The following is a 21,229-nucleotide window of genomic DNA, read 5'->3' as shown; positions in this document are numbered from 1 at the left end:
CAACAATCCCCTCAAAAAAGACGAACCGGCGGCAGAACGCACCGAGCCCGCCCGCCCGCCTGCCCGCCACTACCAAGATGGCGGCGCGGCCGTCCCGCCCCTCCGCGGCGCCCTTCCCTCCCTGGGCCGGCCGGGGCCGGCGGCCGCCGCGGTGGCTGCCGCGGCCGCCTCCGCCGCCGCCTGTCGCCCTGTGATGAGAGCATCAGCCCTCACTGCCACGTCTCCCGGGCAGCTGCGGCGGCGGCGGTGCGGGCAGCCGGCGGTGCGTAGGGCCGCTCCGAGGTCGGGCTCGCCCGCCCTCTTCTTTCCCTTCTGTTCCTTTTTTTTTTTTTTTTTTTTTCCTTCAACCCACAGGGCGGCCGCGGCCGCCCCGTCCCTGCTCCCGTCCCGCCGCGGCGGGGCAGCGGCGAAGCGGGGCTGCCCGGCGGGAGGAGGGACGCTCCGCGGGGGTACCCGCCGCACCAGCAGCACCAGCACCACCAGCAGCACCAGCACCACCAGCAGCCTTCTCGTCCCGGGGCGGGGGGGGGATCGGAGGGGCCGGCCGCCGGGCCGCTACCGCCGGTAAAGGGACCCCGCTGCCGGCCGATGTCCGAGCCGCGCCGCCGCCCGCGCTTGGATGTGTGAGTACCGGCCCCGGTTCGCTCCCTCGGGGCAGCTCCGATCCGGGAAAGCTCGAACGACCGAAGAGGGTGGTGGGTTCAGCCGGGTCGGGTCGGGCCGGGGGACGCGGACCCAGCCCCGGGTGTGCGGGGCCGCCTCCCGCCTGTCTGTGTCTCTGTGTGTGTGTGTGTGTCTCTCGGGGAGGCTTCTGCTGGCTTTGTTTCGTCCTGCTGGTAAAAGTTAATGGCCTTGGGTCCCGGGCTTCTCGTTTTAGACGTTTCCCGATGTGTCTGGGTTAAAGCGAGAGGTCCGAGCACGTTGCTCGAGAGGTGGGTGCTCCCCGATACGAGGGGTTGAGGATTAAAGTTGGTCTGGGGTCACGGGTAGGTTTGCTTCGGGCTTTTAAAACGCCGACCCTACGTAATCAGTCCTGCGAGGGAGGTGGGAGAGGGCACCGGCCTCTGGAAGATGAAGAGCTGAGACAATTCTCTGTAAGTCCAGGCAAATCCGACCCGCCGTAAGGAACCGTTTCCAGAAGGGATGTGGGCGCACACCTCTACGGCCGTTCTTTTTTGTACCACTAAGAAAACAGTGTATCGGTCATCCTCCACTATGTGGGATAGCAGTTACACCGATGATTTTCCTTATTACACGAGGTACCTCCTTCACTACTCCAGCATCACTTTAACACACGAACGTGTAGCGGAAACAGAGGCGGCTTTGTCTGCAATTTATGATCGCTCTCGTGCATGCTTTTTCGTTGTGAATAACGGGCCCCTCATGGCGCTGGCATCTGTTACGGCTGTAAGTGAAGGAATGAGATGTCTATGTCACAAAGCGGTGAGTCGTAAAGTTTTTGGAGACGAGGCATCCCTTCTGTAACCAGCTCAGGTCTGTTAACTCGCTGCGATCAGAAGAGATTTTCCGGGAGAGGGATACGGTGTACGGGGACGGGAGTGGAATGGCTCAGCTCCAGTTTCGCGGGATGCTGAGAGCAGAGCGGGACACCAGCCCTTTAACCCGCAGTCTGCTCCTTTACTCACCTCCCGGCCGCTCGCGTTGTTGGAGTGGCTTTTTCTGACGCTCGTTTCTCCTTCCAGCCGCTCCTCTGGAGAACCAGCTCCTTCAGCCAAGGTGCTTGATATTGCCATGAGATGATGCTCTGCTGGTAAAAACTGGGCCCACTGGTGCCAAAGTAGTAGCCAGGCGATGCTGACCTCTCTGAAACTTCACCCGCTCCTTGTTGTCCCTTATCGAACTAGAATTTTTTCAGGTGTAGATGCAGCTACTCCTTGTTTCTGTTCTTGAGTATCTTTGACTCAGGTTTTGCAGTGCAAACCAGCACGTAGGGTGGGAATGCTGTCCAGGTCTGATTTATTTGGAACGACAGAGGAGCTCAGGTAATATCACTGACACGGTTAACTGTGTCCAGCGTGACGTGTACTCCTAATCTCGAGACCATAGAACATCTGTGTGCCTCCCATACAGCTCACTCCTGGCTGTCTCTTTGCAGACGCAGGACTTGCAGGCATTTGAGACCTGATTTTCAGAAGGTCTGGGTATCCACACTTCTACTGATAGAGGTGTCTGTATTGCCTCAACCTGAGCATCCAAAATCATAGATAATTCAGAAAAGGCAGGCCTTTTATCTTTATTTTTTACTTTAATTTTTTACAGTCTTTCTGACTGCAAAAGGGGGATAAAACATTTTGCTTCCTACTTTTGCAGAGTATGTTTCTATTCTGCTTGAAAGAAGGTAAGTTCTTTTAAAAACCTCTTGCAATGTACAGGTTAGCACCTTGCTGAATTATTCTTCTAACAGAGACGCTAATGGTGTCCTGCAGTAGCTAAGGAGATAAAGCTATTCTTATCTTAGCGGCCCACCTATATTAGCAATATTTGTGCTGATGTAACATTGCCAATATAGTTACACTGTTATGTATTACTCAAAAGCAGACAGGCCTAATCACTTTTTTGTCTATGCTTTCTTCAGACACTGCTTTTTGGTTTGAAATTTTAGAGAGAATCGAATTACGTATGTAGTATTTGAGGAGGAGAAAACCTACGCATTTCTGCTGGTTTTGGAATTGAGCAGCACTGAACTCAAATCTTTCTCTGAAAGTGTCCGTATTGCAAATTGAGTTGGGCAACTCAAGTCTGGATATCATAAAACTAATTTTTTTTTTCTTCTGCAGGCATCAAATCTGGATGTTTGAGAATACAGAAAGAGCGTATATGCTAGAAACGTTTTTTAAAGTGGCTTCCAATTTCCATGAGTGTTCAGTTCAGAAGCCAGTCGGGCCACTCAGTACGACTCTGTAGAGTTACAGCTCCTAAAGATGGATGTGGTGCAAAGCAACAAGATAGTACTGATTATGAGACCGTCCTGCTCCTCAGTCTCAGTGCTTTCCCTGTGCCTCAGTATCATGAAATCCTAGAAAAAAAGTTTTCTTCTGGCAGTTGCAAGCATGTGGTTCCATTTTAGTTTACAGATGTGAAACTCTTGAGTTGGAGGGGTTGGATTTGTACTCTGGATTTAAAGAAGAGATATTTTGTCAATATGAAGATGGATGTGCTTGTTAGCACTGGTGAAAATCAGTTAGAGATTTGGCTGAATTTGTTTACTATTAGAATGTTTGGTCTTAAAAATATTACTGATTTCCAACCATTCTTTTGTTTGTCCATTGTGAAATTTCATGTCCTGGCATGTTTATGGACTGAGAAATACATGAGGAGGGTTGAATTTGGCTTGCAGAATCTACTTACATGCTTGGGATCTTTAGACTTTAGTATTACTTGATCTGTCGTACTTACTTGTGCAGTATGATATTCTGTTACACATATTTTCCTTTTTGAGGCCCAATTTTTGTTCTCCTTGCACTGCCATTCCGTTGGAGAACTGATACGGTTTGATGACAGTACTGCAGGGCTAGCTTATGCACGAGAAACTGTAGGGGAGATAGAAAATTATGACAGTTGACCTTCCTCATCTTTTGGTGGTCCCTTCTCTTTGCCATCTCCTTAATCCACTCTCTGCAGAGCGTGGCCTGTCGCGGTAATGGATGGTGCCATGAAGTTAGTGCTCTCCTCTTCTTTGTTCACCTACTCGCAGCATGTCTCTTGTGCTGATGGAAACTTTAGTCCATTGATTTCTAACTGTACCACAGTTAGATAAGCAGTACAGTTTTTAGCAGGTGGATTTTTAAAATCAGAGGTAAATCTCTGGTAGTTGTGTGACTTGGGCAAATAGTTCACGAGTTCACGAAAAATAGTTCACGAGCTATCACAAACTTGCCTGAAAGATTTCCTGCCATTCTTCATGGGGTGTAGTCATTGGAGAGTTATTTCCAACCTTTTTTTGACTTTTGGGGCTGAATGTGTTGCAAGCGGAAAATGAGACTTCTGGTGGGAAGTGAGTATTATGCAAGCTAGTCAGAAAAGCCATGCTAGCTAACATGGTGCAGCGGCATCTGTGTATGCTGGCAGGTTTGAAATGGTTGATTTAAACCAACCAAGTAGACGTCTGTGGCCCAGAAATACTTATAAGGGAGCGTGTATGCAGTTTCAGACAGCTAAATTAGTCTTGGTATAATTAATTGTACCAGGGATTAATGTATCCTATTGCATTTTCCCGATCTGCGACATTAGTTGCTCTGTAAATGGTTATACAAGGTTCTGAGTGCTGCCTACCGGAGTAATGCAAGTTGAAGACCTTCACTGTTTTGCAGGGAACTTGTATAGCTGTTATTTAAGAGGCAAGTAGAGGGGAGTTGATGTATTCTCTCATACGTGTTTTATATTTTAATGCAGATTTATGATTTATGCAAATTACAATTTATTTAGAATTCCTTGCAATAATTTTGCTTTTCCGCAGTGTCAGGGATATGCAAATCGTTGTTGCACTGGTATTTTCTGATATGAATCCCAGTGCGATGACTTGGGGTAAGGCTCAAGGAAGTGTTTCTTCCTTGTGTTTTACTCTGTGCCTTCAAACTCATTGCTACAGATGGCAGATGCCTGCCTTATTTTTAGCTATGTGAGGACAAAATAGAAAAATCCTAGTGACTCCCCATGATTTGTCATCATGGCTGATCTCCATTAAATTAAACATAGGGATTGGCAGAGGAGCAAAAACAGCAGGAAAGCTGCTTCTGTTTGTTTTAAAAAAAGCTTGTCTAAAGCACTAAAATAATACTGTAAAAAGTATTCACTACTACATACAGAGACCCCTGGGAGGAGAAATACTTGCTGAACAGTTTATCCTGTTTGGGATAAGGAAATTGAGGTCTAAATCAGTAAAACAACTTCCCTGGAAGTCAGTTGAAGAGAAGAGATTAAAAGCAAGGAGTTCCTGGCTTGCAGTCCTGTACTCAGGCCATGAGACCATGTGTATGTATTCAGGGTTTTGGAGGAGAATGCGTATTTTGGTGGCTTGCTTGGCTGAAAATTATAAGATGGGCTCTTAAGGCAAGAGCATCTTTTCTTCTTTTTGTAACACCCCTTCCTCCCCCAGTAGCGGTCTGTTTTGTTGCGTGTTTGCCCCTGTAAGTTGGAAAAGCATATCTCAGTGGCCATAGCTAAAATTCCTCTCCTTCCCCGGTCACCGGGCATTGCACTGTGTAACAGGGCGGTATCTCTGCTTTCCGGCAGTGGCTGTGTTTTAGCAGCGCCGTGTGTGCAGTGTTTACTGAAGAGCTTTGGTGCAAGATGTGTGTGGGAGTGTGTGTTGATAAACTGTATTAACGGCCAGCTTTGATGGCTTTGCCCGTGTTGTGTCTGCTAATACATCGTCTTTGTGATTTAGCATTATTTCCCAACCAGCGTCCCTTTCTAAAGTGAACTTTTGTTTCTGTCTCTAACAGCCACATGGAGTTGGAGCTTAAAACTTTTGTGTTGTTGCATATCCAAATCCTGTTTTGGATCCGAAGCTGAAACTCTCCCGAGCTTTCAGACGACAATGCAGGCTGTCTTTGAGAACCATACGTCTACCTCAGTAATTCCCACCAGCTCTTTAGTGTGAGCCTCTTGCTCTGGATGAGGCTGGACTTGCTGTCCCTCTCCCCACACGATTTAGAAGCATGGGAACTGTAGGACCAAAAATAGGCCATGACCCAGCTGTTCAGGCCTGCATTTCCCTCTGCTGCTGGAAAAGCTCAACTTTGCAATTCTGTGTTGCTCTCACACAAGAACAAGCCAATGCTTTCTTTATTCCCAGATCCAGTATTTGGCTGTGAGTGTTGCTGTATACATCAGAAGAAGCCAAAGAAAATGTTAATGTCTTGCTAACTGTGTGATACTGTTGTCTTGGTGAGAAGTGTGTTATCGGCCACTTGTAGCTGCTGAGCCCCGAGGACTTTGTGTTGTGGTTTTTTGGTTTGGTTTTTTTTCTCCACATTTTGGAAGATAATTTCACTTATCTTCATTCATAAAATTATTGTAGTCATTCATTAAAGTCTTACTAAGCTGTTTGCTCTGACCTCCTGCAGCAGTTAGTTGCACAAGGTAATTATATGGTTATGAGGTATTATTTTATTACTCCAGGAATCGCAGCTTTGTTGTTGTACTCATGCTCTTAATGAACCTCCGGCTTAGTGTGTGTATCTCCTTTCCTCCAACTCACAAAGACTTGAACTCATCTGTGTTCTGAAGAGGACCGTATCACCTGCATACCTCTGGAAATTTCTTCCTTACGCCCCCTAAAGTAAGGTCTTTGAGGGGATTTTTAAGGAATGTGTAGGATTTGGGTTGGGAATCCCTTTCTGTTTTTAAAAATTGCTTTTTCAAACTCTTGGATAATTTTCTTGGTCTAGAGTATTAACAACTTAAATCTATGTCCCATCCTTAAAAGAGCACGTCTGCAAAATGAGCTGAACTGAGCTCACTGCACTTTAAGGTGGAGAGGCTTTTCCTGGAAAACTTTTCTTTCCTGTTCCCACTTTTGTCCATGGGTATTTGAAATACTCTGGCAGCTACAAATGGCAAGTGCTGCCTTCACCTTGTCTTTAGCTAGAACTTTTGTTTTCCCCACTTATCTGTCTGCTTAGCTCTAGCCTTCCTTGCTGAAGATGCCTGAAATGAATCATACAGTGTATATGCCGTTTGTGAAATCTTGCCGCCTTCTTGCTACTTTCACCCTCCGGTTTTGGCACGTGTGTAGAGGACTGATAGATGAAGCCTCTTCGGCCAGGGTTGTGCTGTATCAGAAAAGCCTACGCTGACTTGGTCTTGCTGGGTTGGTTTTGTTATTAGAGTAGGTTCTTGGTTCTTAGTCACTGAGCAAAAATTAGTCTTGCTGGCGCATCACCTGACGGCAGTGATTCACCGCCTGGCTCTTGTCCTCCTTGCCCGACCCTGGGCTGTGCTTCAGGGGGGTTTCTGTCTCTCTCCGCACCAAATCTCCTTCTTAATCCGTCGCTCCGTACGGCGTGAGGACGTGGAAAATGTGCTGACCTGGGAGACCTCCCTCCTAACCGGTTTTGCCTCCCAGACCGGGGCCGGGGCTGAGCTCTGGGCCGGGTGCCTGGTGTGTGCCTTTAGAGCCAGCCCGAGTTGAAAGGTTGTGTTGACTTAGCGCCGGGGGAGCTCTGTGCAAGCCAAATATTTAGCTTTCCATCTGATAACCTGTTGGTTGTTTCCTCCCCTGCAACAACCAAATGCTTTTTTTATTCCCAAACCAAGCTAGGGCTTCCACAGAAGTTTTGCAGCTTCTCGGCTTTCGGCGTGGCAGATGTGAGGGTGTTGACAAGGTGGCCTCGTGACCGAGGCATGGGTGCAGCCATCGCTGTTCCTAGGCTCTCTTCTCGATTTTTTTTTTTTTTTTGGTGTTGGGTGAATCAGTTACCAGCTTTCTGTCTCAGTTTCTCCAGCTGTCAAAATGTTTTTGTTTAAATAAATAAATAAAAGGCTCATGCTAAAAGGAAGTAAAAATAAGCCATAGTAACTAGGACTCACAGCAGTTCAAAAGAAAACTTGCCTATACGGTGAACTTGCTGATAATCTGCAAAGACATTAGGATTGCTGGACAACTGCAAATTGGGATTCGGTTGACCAGCTACAGCGACTTGAAGTGAGGACATGAGTAACCAGGAGACCTCTTTACATGGCTTGTTTCAATTTCAGAGATTGATGGGGGTGGGAGGGAGGAAGAGGAGAAAGAGCCGTTTGTCTGCCAGCTGAAAGTCACGACTGCTATGGTATATATTTAATCCCAAAGGTTAGAGAATCCTACCCTATTTTCCTCTTCCCATCCTTCCAGAAATGGTTCCACCAGGGGCTAGTAACTGTCTTTTGCAGCCTTGCAAACAAGGTTTTATAAATAAGCCACTGTCGGGGACACGGTGAGTTGTTGTAGAAGGTGTACAGGTGCTGGCTGCGCTCTTCAGTGGGGACAGAGCCTTTCACCCAGGCCAGGGTGAACCGTCCAGGTCTTAAACGGTCCCTTGCCTTTGTGGTCTGGGAGCTCATGCCTCGGAGCTTATCCACACAGTCCAGTTCCAGGATCTATGTTTCTTTTGGAAGCAAAATGATGTAGAAGCCAGTGCCCCTGACAGCAGGAGGACAGGCGGCTGCTGCAGCGGAGGGAGGAATTGCCAGATACCTGGATGCAGGAATGCTCCGGAGATGGCGATGCTGCTTGCCGTGGCACGGAATGGCTGCTTCTGGCACTGCTGCTTCCACGCTCCTTCCCGCACCATTCCCAGTTCGTTTATCCTTTTGTCCCGCACTTGATGCTAGCTGTGGTTCAGAGCATTACCGCTAGCACCCAGAGGGGCTGGCAATGTCGACGGTGTTTTGTCAGCGCTGGTAGTTCCCCGTGCTTCGTGTCAGGGCTCTGCAGCCGTGTCGCGGGGGTGGCCTGCTGCATTTCCCTGCAAGGGAGCACTGCGCAGGTGGCAGATGTGTTTCCGTGCCTGCGTAGCCGTAAAGCACGGGCACCCCGAATGGAAAATCTTGCTAGCAACGCAGACAATGCTGGGAGCTCCTGTGTTGCTGAGGAGGAGGAGGAGGTAGGCAGGGCTCCCTTGCGAACAGCCACAGAGGCAACGTGTTGCTTCACCCCAAGACATCACGTGCTTTCTCAGCAGGAAGAAGGCTGCTTTGATCAAGATGGAGAGTTGCGACAAGGGACCTGTGGTCTTCTCGGGCCACGTTGCCGCAAGCGAGGATGACCACATTTCCCTTTCTGCTCTTGAGAGTATCTGGTTGTAGGACTTGTGGAGCCAAGGAGAGCGTCTTGAAAGTTTTCCAGGCTCTGAGAGTTCTCACGCCTCGGTGCAGCGAGCTTCCCGAGAGGATTGGAGGCTCCGAGTTTTCTCCAATTAAAAAACGTTAATGCCATCAAAATAACTGGCTGAGCATTGTAGCGTTTCCAGCAGAGAGATGGGGAACCAGGCAGACTTTTCATTCTGATGAGTCACTGACTCTCTCCTGATTTGCCTCTCCTAAGAGCTGTTTGGGCAGCTGCTGATGCAGGAACATGATTCTGAGTGATGGTCCCTGGGGAGCAGGGCAGGGCTGCATGCTGCTTCACCTCTGAACTGGTGGATAGTTTGTCTGCCTAGCTCTTCATCAGTAAAGCCTTGCTCACAGCTGTGGTTCTTGCCTGCCTTGATCCTGCCTCATCAGAATAGCTGGAGAGCTGGTGGGGAGGAGGGGTGTTGGTGCAGAGAGACAAAATGCCCAAGTGCTTTCTGTAGTCCTTAAAGCATGAATTGGAAATCAGAGTGTCTGATTCCTGACGTTCCTGGATCTTCTTAGAACCATGTCACAGGTGAAGGTTCTGTCTCTGCCCCAAAGAAAGAGCGTGGTCCCTCTGGAGGACCCAAGAGCCGTTCCCTGTGCGCGGACAGGACCCTGTCCGCTGCTCCGCAGCTGGTCCCCAGATCCTTCTTGTGTGTTTTTATGATGCCCACATCTGCCTGAGAAGGGAGATCTTGGAAGCTAGGCCGTTTCTATTCTGGGGATGCTGAGGATGGAGGGACTACAAGTACGTGACTCATTTTTGAGGGAAATTACAGGTGAATGGGGAAGAACAATGTGGAATCATGTTAATGGGCTAAAGAGTCTTGTCAGGAACAGCTTTTAGCTTCCATTACTCACTTTTTGTGCCTGCAGCTATATATAAAATAAGATCGCTGATGGGGTGGGGACTCTGCAAACAGAGAAGGGAGCCTGGTACACTCCCAGCTCGCTCTGCGAGCTCTTTATTAATACTTAATATGACTTGGATGCACACAGGAATCTTATCTGTTGGAGTAATGGGTCATGGCTACTTTTTTTTTCTTGTTAGCATATTTTTCACAGTAGAATCATGCCTTTGTTTATTAATTGAAAAGTATAAAAAGGCTTTTTCCCATGTCTCCCTCCTCAAAAAGGAGGGCTGTTGATTGGTTCAGGGCCAAAAAAAGCAGACTTGGAGTCAACTGATCTGTAATCTCACTGCTTCCTTTATCTGGGGAGCTTCAGTTTTGTGTGGCTAGTTTTAGAAAAGAAAAACAAACAAAAAAAGAATAGTTCTTTTTCAGAGGCAGATTTTGCTCTAACAGACACCTACCTAATTTGATGAGACTCCAGTGCGGTTATTTAAAGCTTGGCTTGAGGAACTGCCCAGTCTATATGTTCATGGCTCACTGTGAAAGGGCTTATTCAAGTGCATTTAAAATAGGGTGCACTGACGTTAAGGAGGGCTCCTTTCCACAGGCATTCTTTTTTACTGGTAGAAACCTGCATTTTACTGGTTGCAAAAACCAGAGGGTGGAAGTGCGATTACTCAGTGTCTAACTGTCTACGTTGGTGAGCATGTGAAGCATACTAATGGGATAATACTAATGAGAGCTGTTAAATTATTTACATGAATTATTGAATGTGGCATAAAATACCTTCCACTGTTAATACCACTAATTAGACCACCAACGTATTGCATCCGTTATCATAAATATCCTGTAGGTTGAATCAGGCCAACTGTTTTAGCTTCCACAGTCCCTGCACTAGTTTAATTTGGCTTAAAATGGCTTTCAAAGTTGCTCCTTTTAGAGGTTTTTCTCATTTTTTTTCTTCACCTTAGCTGCTTATGTGAAGTGTCTGGATGCCCTAAATGAATTCTGCATTTTCTGTTGCTGCCCCTGCTCATCTTGTGCCTGCAGGAGAATTTTCTTCAGTTTATATTTAATTCCTGAAATATAAATATTCCCAAATAAAACTCTAGAACATCCTAGGGAAAGCCCTCTGAAAACTTTAGAGTCTTGACTAGAAAGGTAAGGAAGGCTTGAATTACCTGTTGTGTTGTCATTGGAATTATAATGAGAGTTTTGAACTCTGCCAAAACACATTATTTTCCTGCAAACCGAAATTGTCCAATGTTTGCTCTCTCCTTTCATGCAATTTCACAACTCTTTTTTTTTTTTTTTTTTTTTCAAGTGACCTTCATGTGGCTATGTGGAAAGCATTTGTCTCTAGAAACACTTTGATTTTTGTTGAAATTCTGAGAATTGGTTATTGGAATAGAGAAAAAGGATGGGAAATTTTAATAGAAAGGATGATTCTTTGAGGGAGTTTTTTAGAATAGTCCTCCTGCACAGTGTTTATGGTGACAGTGGTGTGACTCACTGAGCAAACTTCCTGGCATTTCTGCCAGCTGTGATTTCTCAGGATTTTAAAGGAGGTGATAACTGAATTATAAATGGACAATAGGTTCCATCTGTAAATTTCAAAGATAGATCCAGAGACTCCCAGAAGGTAGGGGTGCTTTTTTGGACCCTGGGTTGGTTCTGGCTGTGATATTTTGCCAAAAGGGCAGCTGACTAGTCTCCAGACATGCAGACACACCAGAGTCCTTGTAGCGAGATGCTTGCTCAGTGTCTTGATTCTGTACAGCACACATGCTTGGAATGACTTCCAGATTCACACTCCAGTTCAGCCCCTCGCTCTCTTATGTCTGCTAGCCATCAGAAACTTACCTGACTGCTGAAATTCTTGCAGTGTCATGTGGGAGACCAATGAAATAAAAGCAAAATTGTATGGGAAGTGATAAAGTCTGTGCCAGAGAATCCACCTTTGTCACTGGTATTCCGAGTTGCCCAGCCTCTCTCATACTAGTTCATTTTAAGGAACCGATTACTTTATATATGTCATTTAAAATAAATAAATATTTACAGGCTTACTTTTTACATTTTTTTTTTTTTTCCGAGGGCTGGGATATGGGATTGCCTATATGTGCCATTTGAAGTACATGCATACATGTGTGTTTTGCTGCAACTACTCTGCTAGCTAGAACCACTTTTAAACGGACCTCCTCCCATCGTGTCAGTCAGGCTTTCTTAGCACGGAAGGGAGCTGAACCGTGCAGTTAACTTCAGGGAGACCAGTCTGTCCGTTCAGACCTCTGGCAGAGGGTTCCAAATTACCTTTCAGCATCAGAGCCTGTCAAGCGACGCGGCGGGTGGTTAAAAAGACCTGCGCAGCTGTAGGAGCTCCTTGCACCAAACCGGGGAGAGGGCTCTCCCCGGGCTTGCTTTTGAACCGAGGCACGCAGTTGCGTGGTCTCCGGCACTGGAGATGCTCGGTGACACTTTCCAGCCGACAGGAAGTGTTAGCAGTCACTGATGGCTAATTTAAGCAGGCGCTTTTTAAAGACACAGTGTCAGTAGCGTCCGTTCTGTGTACGCAAGCGGACGCCGATCCGGTGCCGTTGAAATGGCGCAGTCTTTTAGGGTGGTGGTGGGTGTCCCGCAGGGCTCCGAGCGTACGAGAGCGGCTTCCTTTCGCGTGAACTCGCTCGGCTGGGGTGCGGACTAGGCGACCAGCGGTTTGCAGCTTCGGTGATGTTTCTGCCTCCTTTGCAGACCTGGGAAGGCTTCGGGATCGTTGTCTGGGTCTCAGGGCACAGCCTGCTGCAGGCACTGGAAGTGGATTCGTTCCTGGTCATGCCCGGTGGAAGGAGGGGACCCAGCCGGCAGCAGCTAAGCCGTTCAGCTTTGCCTTCTCTCCAGACGCTGGTTGGCGGGAGCTGCGGAAACGGTACCGGTTTGAGAAACAGGTGAGGGCAAAGGTAGGGTCGTTGAGACACCTGCGGCTACGATAGCACTAAAAGCTGGGAGCCATGATCCACTCTGAACTCTGCGCGGGAGCGTGGCTTCGTGGTTAAAGCAGGGAACTGGGAGATGGGAACCTCGAACCCTCTGCTGTGGCATTAGGAGATGAGCCATCCAAGAGGGAACATGCCCCGCGTAACAAAACCTATTCCAGCTTCTCTTCTCAGCTCTGCTGTGGCACCTGCTTCCCTCTGCGGCCCCTCTCTTGACTTCATTTATTAAAATCAGCCTGTGGGAAGTGGTCTCAGCCACTCTTCACCGCTCACCATCGTCACAGTGGCCAGGGGTAGAAATCGCACAGTGCTCAGTTTGTCTTTCCCTGCAGCAGTTCCCAGAGCAGCGAGTCCTAGCAGACCATGAGTCCTTGTTTCTCTTGCTCACTTCCCTGCAATGCCACAGGGAGTTAGCGTGACATGTCAGAGCTCAGTTGTGAGTCCCCTTCCTATGTGATGGAAAGGCAGGGCAGGAGGATGCCTATATTCTGTTTCAGCCCTGCTGGTTGCAGATGAAACTAATTCTCAGAGTTGGCAAAGCTCATCTCCATTTTCTGGGGAAGTTGGGGGCTGAAAAAGGAACACACAGTGACATTTCGATCTCCACATTTGGCATAAAGACTAAAAGGGCCCAGCATTGCTTCTTCCATACAGAAGTCAGCAGACTGGAGAAGCTATTTGCTGCATGTTGAAGGCCCGATCTACTTGGTATAGGTTCATCCTTGCAGAGTAGAGAGATCCAAGCCACTTAGCTTTGGCATTTAGAGACTTCTCTGGCTGGGACAGATAGATGGATGGCACAGTCTAAGATTCCTGAGGAACAAGTGACTGTTGAGACCACGGAGTCAGTGGGTCCTGATTTCAGTCAGACATAGCATAGTTTATGTCTGAACTTCCTCCATCAGTTCAGTCTGCTGGAGCTTTTAGTTGTCCTAGCCTCTCCTGAGGGCTAGGAAAGAAGGAAGCGTGAGAACACTTGAGAGGTCAGCCTCTAGGAAGTGGCTGAACTCCTCTGTTCCATTTTTCATTACCCCTCTTTCTAAGAGAGGAACTGTGAGCAGAAAGACGATGGGCACTTAGCAATACTGGAGGAGGAGGCTGGGTGCTGCTGTAATGTCTTAGTGATGGGTGGAAGGAGCCAACATTAAGCATTCAGTCTGGCACAGTCCTCAATGATTTTTGCTTGGAGTTGCTTCCTTGTTCTGTACCTCTGTTCCTCCACCTACAAGTTTACTGAAATATTGCTGGGCATGTCACAGTAGACCAATCTTGTTTAGAGAAAATGCTGGATAAGGGTTTTGTCTGAGCCAAGAAGATGATGAAGCTCGCCACCAGTCTTGCACCAGAAAAATGAACGCAAGACTGCTGCCAACTCTCCTCTAGCAATGCCCAGTCCCAAATTCACAACCTCAAGCACTCCCTGTCCTGGAAAACGGTAGAGATAGCGTAGAATGCTTACCAAGTGAGTCGTATCTGTCTGCTTCAGGAATGGTAGTGCCATCAGCCTCTCTGCGCCTCCGATCACAGCGCTGATTACTCCAGAGCCTGTACGTCACTGCCGGATCCCTGAACTGCCATTGGATGGGAGCCTTCTCTTTGAATTCCTGTTCTTCATCTACCTACTGGTAGCCCTCTTCATTCAGTACATCAACATCTACAAGACTGTCTGGTGGTACCCATACAATCACCCTGCTTCCTGCACCTCACTGGTGAGTTCCCCAGCAAGTGCCATCACTTGTGCTTTTTCATTACACAGCTTCTTTTCATGCTTCTTCAGTCCAGGAATCACCAAGCATTTGACATTAAGGGAGTGAAGGCGAGTTCACATGCACCCCCATCAGCCAGGGCCATGTCATCCCCCATTTTACAGGGGAGAAAATACGTGGAAGGTGAGAGAGAGGTGTCAGCAGGACTCATTCGGTGGAAATTTCTTGCAGATACTCGCATGGCCTAGCTAGCTGCTAGGGTTTGAAATGGAGTTAAGACTCCAGGAGCCTGCTCTCTCCTGCTGTGGTTGCCCCTTCCCAGTGGAAACAACAGAGCCTGAGAGAAGGGAGATAATGCAAGTTTTCATTAGGATCTCACAGCAGGTCAGCAGCAGAGGAGTTGGGGAGGGGGTCAGATCCTCAGCTTATGTAAACCTCCCAGTCTCCTCAGTTTCAGTCTTCTTCCTGGCCCAATAAGGTGGACAACCTGGCAGTGACCTGTACCTGAGTCAGCAAACCTCATCTGATTGAAGCTAGCCTCTGAAGTGGTCCTTCTATATTGTGTCCTTGCCGCTTGGAAGCATGAGGTGGTTCCTTAGTTAACAATGCCGACAGGTGGTGCTGGTGTTCCAGTTATCCGTTTCAAGTTCAGCTATGCGATGCTGGACACAGCTTGCTTTGAAGAAAAAGCATTCTGTTTTAGGCTCCCTACCTGAAAGGATTTAATGGTCATTTGTTTGTTCCCATCAGAAGTCAAGCATTCTTTTTTACTCAAAATGTCCTTGAAGTCCCACACAGCAGTATTCAGAGTCTGCTAATTGTTCTAGCCGGAACACATTTGATGGCTTCACTGAAAAGTCATAGCGGGTCCAAGAGCTGTATCTAACTTGACGCAGCCAGAGCCAACATTAAACTTCTAATACAGATCTATGGCCTGTGAAGATGACATTTCTCAGATCAGCTTGATTATCAGGGAGCACTGGTCACTACAGACCATTTCTGAGACCAAGAGCTAAAGTGAGCTGGTGTGCTCACTCTGGACTCCATTTTGGCTGCCCTTGCTCTGGTTGCTCAGTGGCTTTTCCCGGGAGAACTTGCAAGCTGTTCTCCATAGTAAGATCCTGGTCCTAGATGTCCCTCTGACCCCAGGAATACCTGCCTGAAGGGTGGGTTTGTTTTGTTCTCAGTGGGAGGAACCCCCATGTGTGGAAGATCTTGCTTTGGGAGACATTCCCGTGTTACTGATGTTTATCCCTTCTCCCTCATCCCTAATAAAGAGCTTTGGGGAATGCTTACACAAGGTCCTAATGCGCTCTCAGCAGCCAGCTTTCTAGTCCCACCCCAGCTGGGTGGTTTCAGAGTCCCTTCCCCTGGTGAAGACCTTTTTTCTTTCCTCCTTCAGAATTTTCACCTCATTGACTACCACCTGGCGGCGTTCATCACAGTGATGCTGGCGCGGAGGCTGGTGTGGGCCCTCATCTCTGAGGTAACATTCCCACTGTTCCCTCTCCTGCCTGTAGTACTGACTGCAGAGCATGACCATCCATGGCCCGAGAAAGTTCTGCGAGTTGGGTAGCTGAAGGGTTTCTTCCTCCAGAACAAGCCTGGGTGTGAAGGACTAAGATTTCGGGGATGCCCTTCTGCCTTGGAGTTTTCTCCTTGAGCCCATTCATGTCCTGCAGTATTGGGTAGCTCTGTTGCCTCTGCATCTTGAAGATGATGAAATGGTCCCACTTGCCTCTTTATCCCTGCAGGCGCAGTATTGTACCTCACTATCTTGTGCCAGAGAAGTGGCTGAGAGAATTGCAAGTCAGGTAGCAGAAAGGCAAATAGAGAAGTTGGCTAGCCAAGACTGGAAAAATGGACAGGAGATGAGAGGCGAAAGGTCAGGAGGAGGATGTCTGAGTACACTAAAGTGAAATAAGAATAGCTAGAAGAACTGTTTTTCCAGTCCTGGTTACTCAGTAACTCTGAGACTCTGGTCATGTCACCTCAGACTTTGAGACCCTGTCTGTGTTTGTGAGAGCAGAACCAGGCCAAATAAATGTTTGAGAAAGGTCATTTTGAGACAAATAGAAGTTCTGTCCACTGAAACAGTTAATCCAACTCCAGGCTAAGCAACTAAGCAATAAGTTTAAAAATAAGTAAATAAAGGAACAGTTATGTCCTGTTGAATAGGTGAATGGAGAAGACGGGATCTCTGAAGTTCTCTTTTCATCTCTGATTCCTGCCATCTTCATTTATGTTCACATCCTCCGTAAAACTTCCCATAGACTGAAATTTCTGCACTGAAACCTTCCATGCAAGTTCTTGCGCATCCCATCTATTGGCTCTAACCCCTAAGAATCTTTTCATAGTTCAGTTGCCTTCTCCCCTCTGGAGATTGGAACAAGCTTTCTTGCTGTCCTTTTGAAGGTGGTGCCTCCTCAGTGGACTGCAGCCTGTACATCCAGTAGAGATGAGTGGTGGAAATTAGTTTGGGGATTGCCAAGGTGCACCATCTTCTCTTCCCTCGGCTGAGAACTGTGACATTCCAGTTCTTGAGGAAAATGAGTGCCGAGACCTGGTCTTTCTAAAGGAAAGAGCAAGGGGAAATGTGTCTCAGGCTGTCCTGGACTATCATCAGAGCAATACAGGACTTGAGCAAAAATATTTTTCTCCTTTGCAGCTCTGAATTTTTTTTGTTTTAAGGCCCTATTTTAGTCATGCCCTACAGCTTGCGCTTATTTGAATCTTTTGGATTCTATCAGTCATGAATAAAATCAAAGGTGTTCACCTTTTGTAAGAGAGTCAGTCTCCTACTTCTGGGAAGGAAGAGGGCAGCCATCCCTCTTACAGTGCCTCCCGGCACCCCTCTCCCCGCTCCTTCTCCACAGGCACCCCCATGCTCCCGTTCCAGCACTAATGTTACAGGGCTGCTGAATGTTTCTTCTCCGTTTGCAGGCCTCTCAGGTGGGTGCAACATCAGTGATTCACTACATGGTGCGCCTGGTGCTGCTCACCCTCTGTGGATGGGTGCTCTGCTGGACTTTGGTCAACCTCTTCCGCAGCCATTCTGTTCTCAACCTTCTCTTCCTGGGCTACCCGTGAGTGACACCCCCTTGTACCTTCAGCGCAGGGGGAGCGTAGCAGCTTGGGGGTGGCATGAGCCACCGTGGGAAGCAGAGCTGTTGACTGTAATCTGTCTCCTCATTAAAGGAGATCCTCACGATTAAAGGAGAAGTAGGAGTAGCTGGGGGATGAAGCGAGGACGTGGTGCTGAGCTGATGAAGCAAATTGCTTCAGTACGCTGTTTGCGTGAGGGGTCTTTACTGTGACTGAAGACTGAGCTGTTGGGATCGTTGGTTCTACAAATGGGACTTAAAGAAGCTTCTCTGCAGTTGTTGAAGCTGCAGCCTCTAACCTTTTATAGGGGAGAAGAGTTGGCCACTAGCTTCTGGAGCGAGGGTTCCTGCGTGGTGTCCCTCTCATAAGGGCCAACATCTGTTGAGAAGGTGCCCCCTGCTTCATGTTGGGATGGTTGTCATTTCAGCCCTTTTTTTCTTTCTTTCCCTGCAGGTTTGGTGTCTACGTTCCTCTGTGCTGCTTCCACCAGGACAGCAGAGCACAGCCCCTACCTGCAGACTGTGGTTACTTGGTACAGGACCAGATGGTGGATGATGGGGCTTCAGCTGTCAACAGCCTGGTCAAACCCAAAGATTTCCTTTCGCTTCTGTGGGAATCCTTGAGAGAACAGTTCAATAATCCTACGTCTATCCCCACCCACAGCTGCCCCCTTTCCCCAGATCTCATCCGCAACGAGGTGGAGTGCCTAAAAGCAGACTTCAACCGCAGGATCAAGGAAGTTCTCTTCAACTCTCTCTTCAGTGCCTACTACGTGGCATTCCTGCCACTGTGTTTTGTGAAGGTAGCTCTTGTCTGGCTCTTTCTGTGCCCCTGCCCGCCGTCTCCTTTTGAATGCTGTGTGAATTGCTGCCAGGCCAGATTCCTGGTTAATTCCCCTTTTCTCTGTCTCCCCTTTGGCAGCCCGGATAGCGGAGCATGGCTGCATCCGGAGTGCACTAGTACTGCTCCTGGTTGGCGGATAGGTATTGCCATAAATGTGATGCACCTCTAGTCCCATCACCCCACTTACTAACTCCCCTTCTCCCACCCCCTGTCCTAGGCAGATGGATAGCTGTGTTCTTCCTAGAAAAGGGAACCTGTTGTTACCCGTCTCAGATCCAACATCCTGGCTTTCGAGTGCTTGGATTAGAGGCTTTGGTGGTCAGCCTGTTAGAAAACAGAGCCAACTAGGATGCTTGGCAAGCTAAATCCAGGAACCTCTTGTCAATGTGGGGGTTGTATTTTTCAATCTGTTGTTTTTCTAACTTGAATGAGCTCCAGTTGGTGTAGTGAAATGGGCAGGGCTCCACAATCCATGTAGCAGTCTTGGTGCAATTGGTGCTCCTAGGGCAGTTCTGTGGCAGGCAAACCCCCTTGTTATCTGCTGCTGGAGGAGGAGATGCACCAGCTGCAGCCGAATCCCCTGCCCTTTCTCCTTCAGGTCGAGGAGAAGGGAGTCTTGAGTGTTTCCTAAGCTGTAACCCTCTGAAATCACCGGTCCAAAAGCGCATGCCTGTAATGTGTGGTGTGGGTCTGCTGGATGCACACGCAGTACGTCCCTTGTCATTCCTTCCTGTGTTTTGTGACAGCGGTGCCAAGTTCTTGCCTGGTCTCTTTCCAGAGCACCCAGTACTACGACATGCGCTGGTCCTGTGAGCACCTCATCATGGTGTGGATCAATGCCTTTGTCATGCTCACCACTCAACTGCTGCCTCCCAAGTACTGTGACCTGCTCCACAGATCAGCTGCCCACCTCGGCAAGTGGCAGAAACTAGAACATGGTTCCTACAGCAATGCTCCACAGCATATGTGAGTGTGGGGACGAGGAGGGGTTGGCATGCCTACCAAGGGGCTGAGAAGACATTCTAGTAGATAAGCAAGTATTAGCAGTGCTTATCTACTGAGGACACTTATCCATTCCCCACAGTGCCAGGGGTCACAGATGCAACTCTCCTGGTCTTTCTGTTCCCTAGAAACGGAATCGTCTGCTCTAGAGAGCTGTCTGAGCTCCTCCGGTCAGTGCTGGTTCTTTCCCAGAAACAAATGCTGAGATTCTTCTTGGCCACTGGAGAAGTAGCTTGTGCAGGGGCAGGGGGTGGCCCCCTCTGATGCAGCGGGCTAGGTTCTTGCGGTGGGAGCCATTTGTTCACGTTACTCAGTCTGAGTCCATCTGGTGGGCTTGTGATCACCTCTCTGCTTTTCCAGTGGGAGCTACAACATGTCCTTGTGGCAGAGGCTTTGATATTTTTTAAGTTACAGTCCATTCCTGTGAACCCACGTTCAGGGAGTTGGGAGCACAGATGCTAATGCTCTGGCATTCTTTCCCCACAGCTGGTCAGAAAACACAATATGGCCACAAGGAGTTCTGGTGCGACGTAGCCGATGCCTGTATAAAGCAGTTGGGCCTTACAACGTAGCAGTGCCTTCAGATGTGTCCCATGCCCGCTTTTATGCAAGTATCTCTTCTCTTGCTTGACGTGTTACGATTGTGGGAGGGAGGAGAGGCTCAAACCTAGCTGCAGCAGAGCAGATTATGCGGAACAGAGTTCAGTGCTGCGCAACAGCCTGTTGCTGCTGAACAAAATACCTCTTTGCAGCAGAGAGGCTTTCCCGTTGCAGCGATGTCTGGGCAAGATGGAAGCCACGGCTGCCTTGTCAGTGCTTTCTCATCATGGTGACGCAGCTCTCCCATCAGGCAGTGGCATATTCTTAAGGGGGTTCTGGTTAACATCTTCCAGGGAAATGGGAAAGTATGCCAGCTGGCCAATAGGTTATTTCACCAGCCTCCCCTTCTCAAGCAAAATCACGCTTCTACATGCCTTGTTTCTTATGCTGCTTCCCCTAAGTAACAGCTAGGAGTGGTTGGAGTACAAACATTTCTTCTGCGCAGCACAGTGGTCGCTAGCTCAGTGGTGCCTGACAGTATTATGTACGTACCCCTCCCCACTGTAACACTGCAACAAATTAAAGAAATCTGTCCTTTTTAACTGTTTCCCTGCAGTTCCTTTTTCACCGTCCATTACGGCTGCTCAACCTGCTGATTCTCATCGAAGGCAGTGTGGTCTGCTACCAGCTCTACTCACTGCTGCGCTCAGAGAAGTGGAACCATACCCTCTCCATGGCCCTCATCCTTTTCTGCAATTACTATGTCTTATTTAAGCTCCTCCGGGACCGGATAGTATTAGGCAGGGCATACTCCTACCCACTTAACAACTATGGACTCAAGGCACACTAGGCCGGCCAAACGTGTACCGCTTCTCTTTCCCTTCCCCCAGGGCAGGGAGGGAACCTCAGAAAAAAAAAATATTTTCGTACAGTTCTATTTTTTTCTTGCGGCGTTTATAAATATTTAAAATATTTTATATTTTGTATACTATTGTTTTTGTGGGGCGGGAAGGGAACCAGTGGCAATTAAATGTCGCTTTATAAACAAGGTGTTATTTTATATATATCTAAAAAAAAATCAGTGTGTATATACCGTATATCTATACCCATACATATATCTATGTGAAGCAACAGGATTGTGTGTGTGGTCACTGTGTCCGCTTTGCTCACACAACTGCCTTGCTATTGCATACTGTAGGGATAGAACTGCCATTAATTAGGAACTGGTCTGCTGTAGAGAACTTGGATAAACTAACAGCCAGGGGAAGAAAGGAAACACAGGGGCCTTTCACCAGGATGAGTAAAGTTTATCTTAGTAACCTCAGTACCAGGGAAGTCTTGCACTGGA

The 21,229-nt window shown here is 48.1% G+C and overlaps 1 protein-coding gene and 1 long non-coding RNA gene across 7 annotated transcripts; one reads left to right on the top strand and one right to left on the bottom strand.

The window, feature by feature from the left end:
• Nucleotides 1-180: 180 nt before the first annotated feature.
• TMEM39A (transmembrane protein 39A) lies at nt 181-21,012 on the top strand. Of its 6 annotated transcripts, none has more exons than XM_030021037.2 (10): nt 183-449; nt 493-623; nt 12,444-12,637; nt 14,172-14,394; nt 15,794-15,877; nt 17,335-17,477; nt 17,950-18,298; nt 19,118-19,305; nt 19,828-19,948; nt 20,498-21,012. In XM_030021037.2, the coding sequence occupies exons 1-10, from the start codon at nt 194-196 to the stop codon at nt 20,729-20,731; spliced, it is 1,923 nt and encodes a 640-aa protein (XP_029876897.1). In that variant the 5' UTR covers nt 183-193; the 3' UTR covers nt 20,732-21,012. The 6 variants fall into 6 exon arrangements, 5 of the variants coding, with proteins under 5 accessions (XP_029876897.1, XP_029876896.1, XP_040980906.1 ...); XM_030021036.2 differs by having other exon boundaries at nt 484-623; XR_003924437.2 differs by lacking the exons at nt 19,828-19,948; nt 20,498-21,012 and adding an exon at nt 18,418-18,479 and having other exon boundaries at nt 181-449; nt 484-623; nt 19,118-19,229.
• On the bottom strand, nt 11,058-14,229 carry LOC121233449. Its single transcript, XR_005932891.1, has 2 exons — nt 14,145-14,229; nt 11,058-13,255 (listed from the first exon to the last, which is right to left on the bottom strand). It is a non-coding gene; the product is annotated as an uncharacterized LOC121233449 (long non-coding RNA).
• Nucleotides 21,013-21,229: the final 217 nt, after the last annotated feature.

Source organism: Aquila chrysaetos, chromosome 7 (genome assembly GCF_900496995.4).
Source record: "Aquila chrysaetos chrysaetos chromosome 7, bAquChr1.4, whole genome shotgun sequence".
Classification (NCBI taxonomy): Eukaryota; Metazoa; Chordata; class Aves; order Accipitriformes; family Accipitridae; genus Aquila; species Aquila chrysaetos.
The sequence above is the reverse complement of the archived record's forward strand: the minus strand, read 5'-3'. Positions and strand labels throughout refer to the sequence as shown.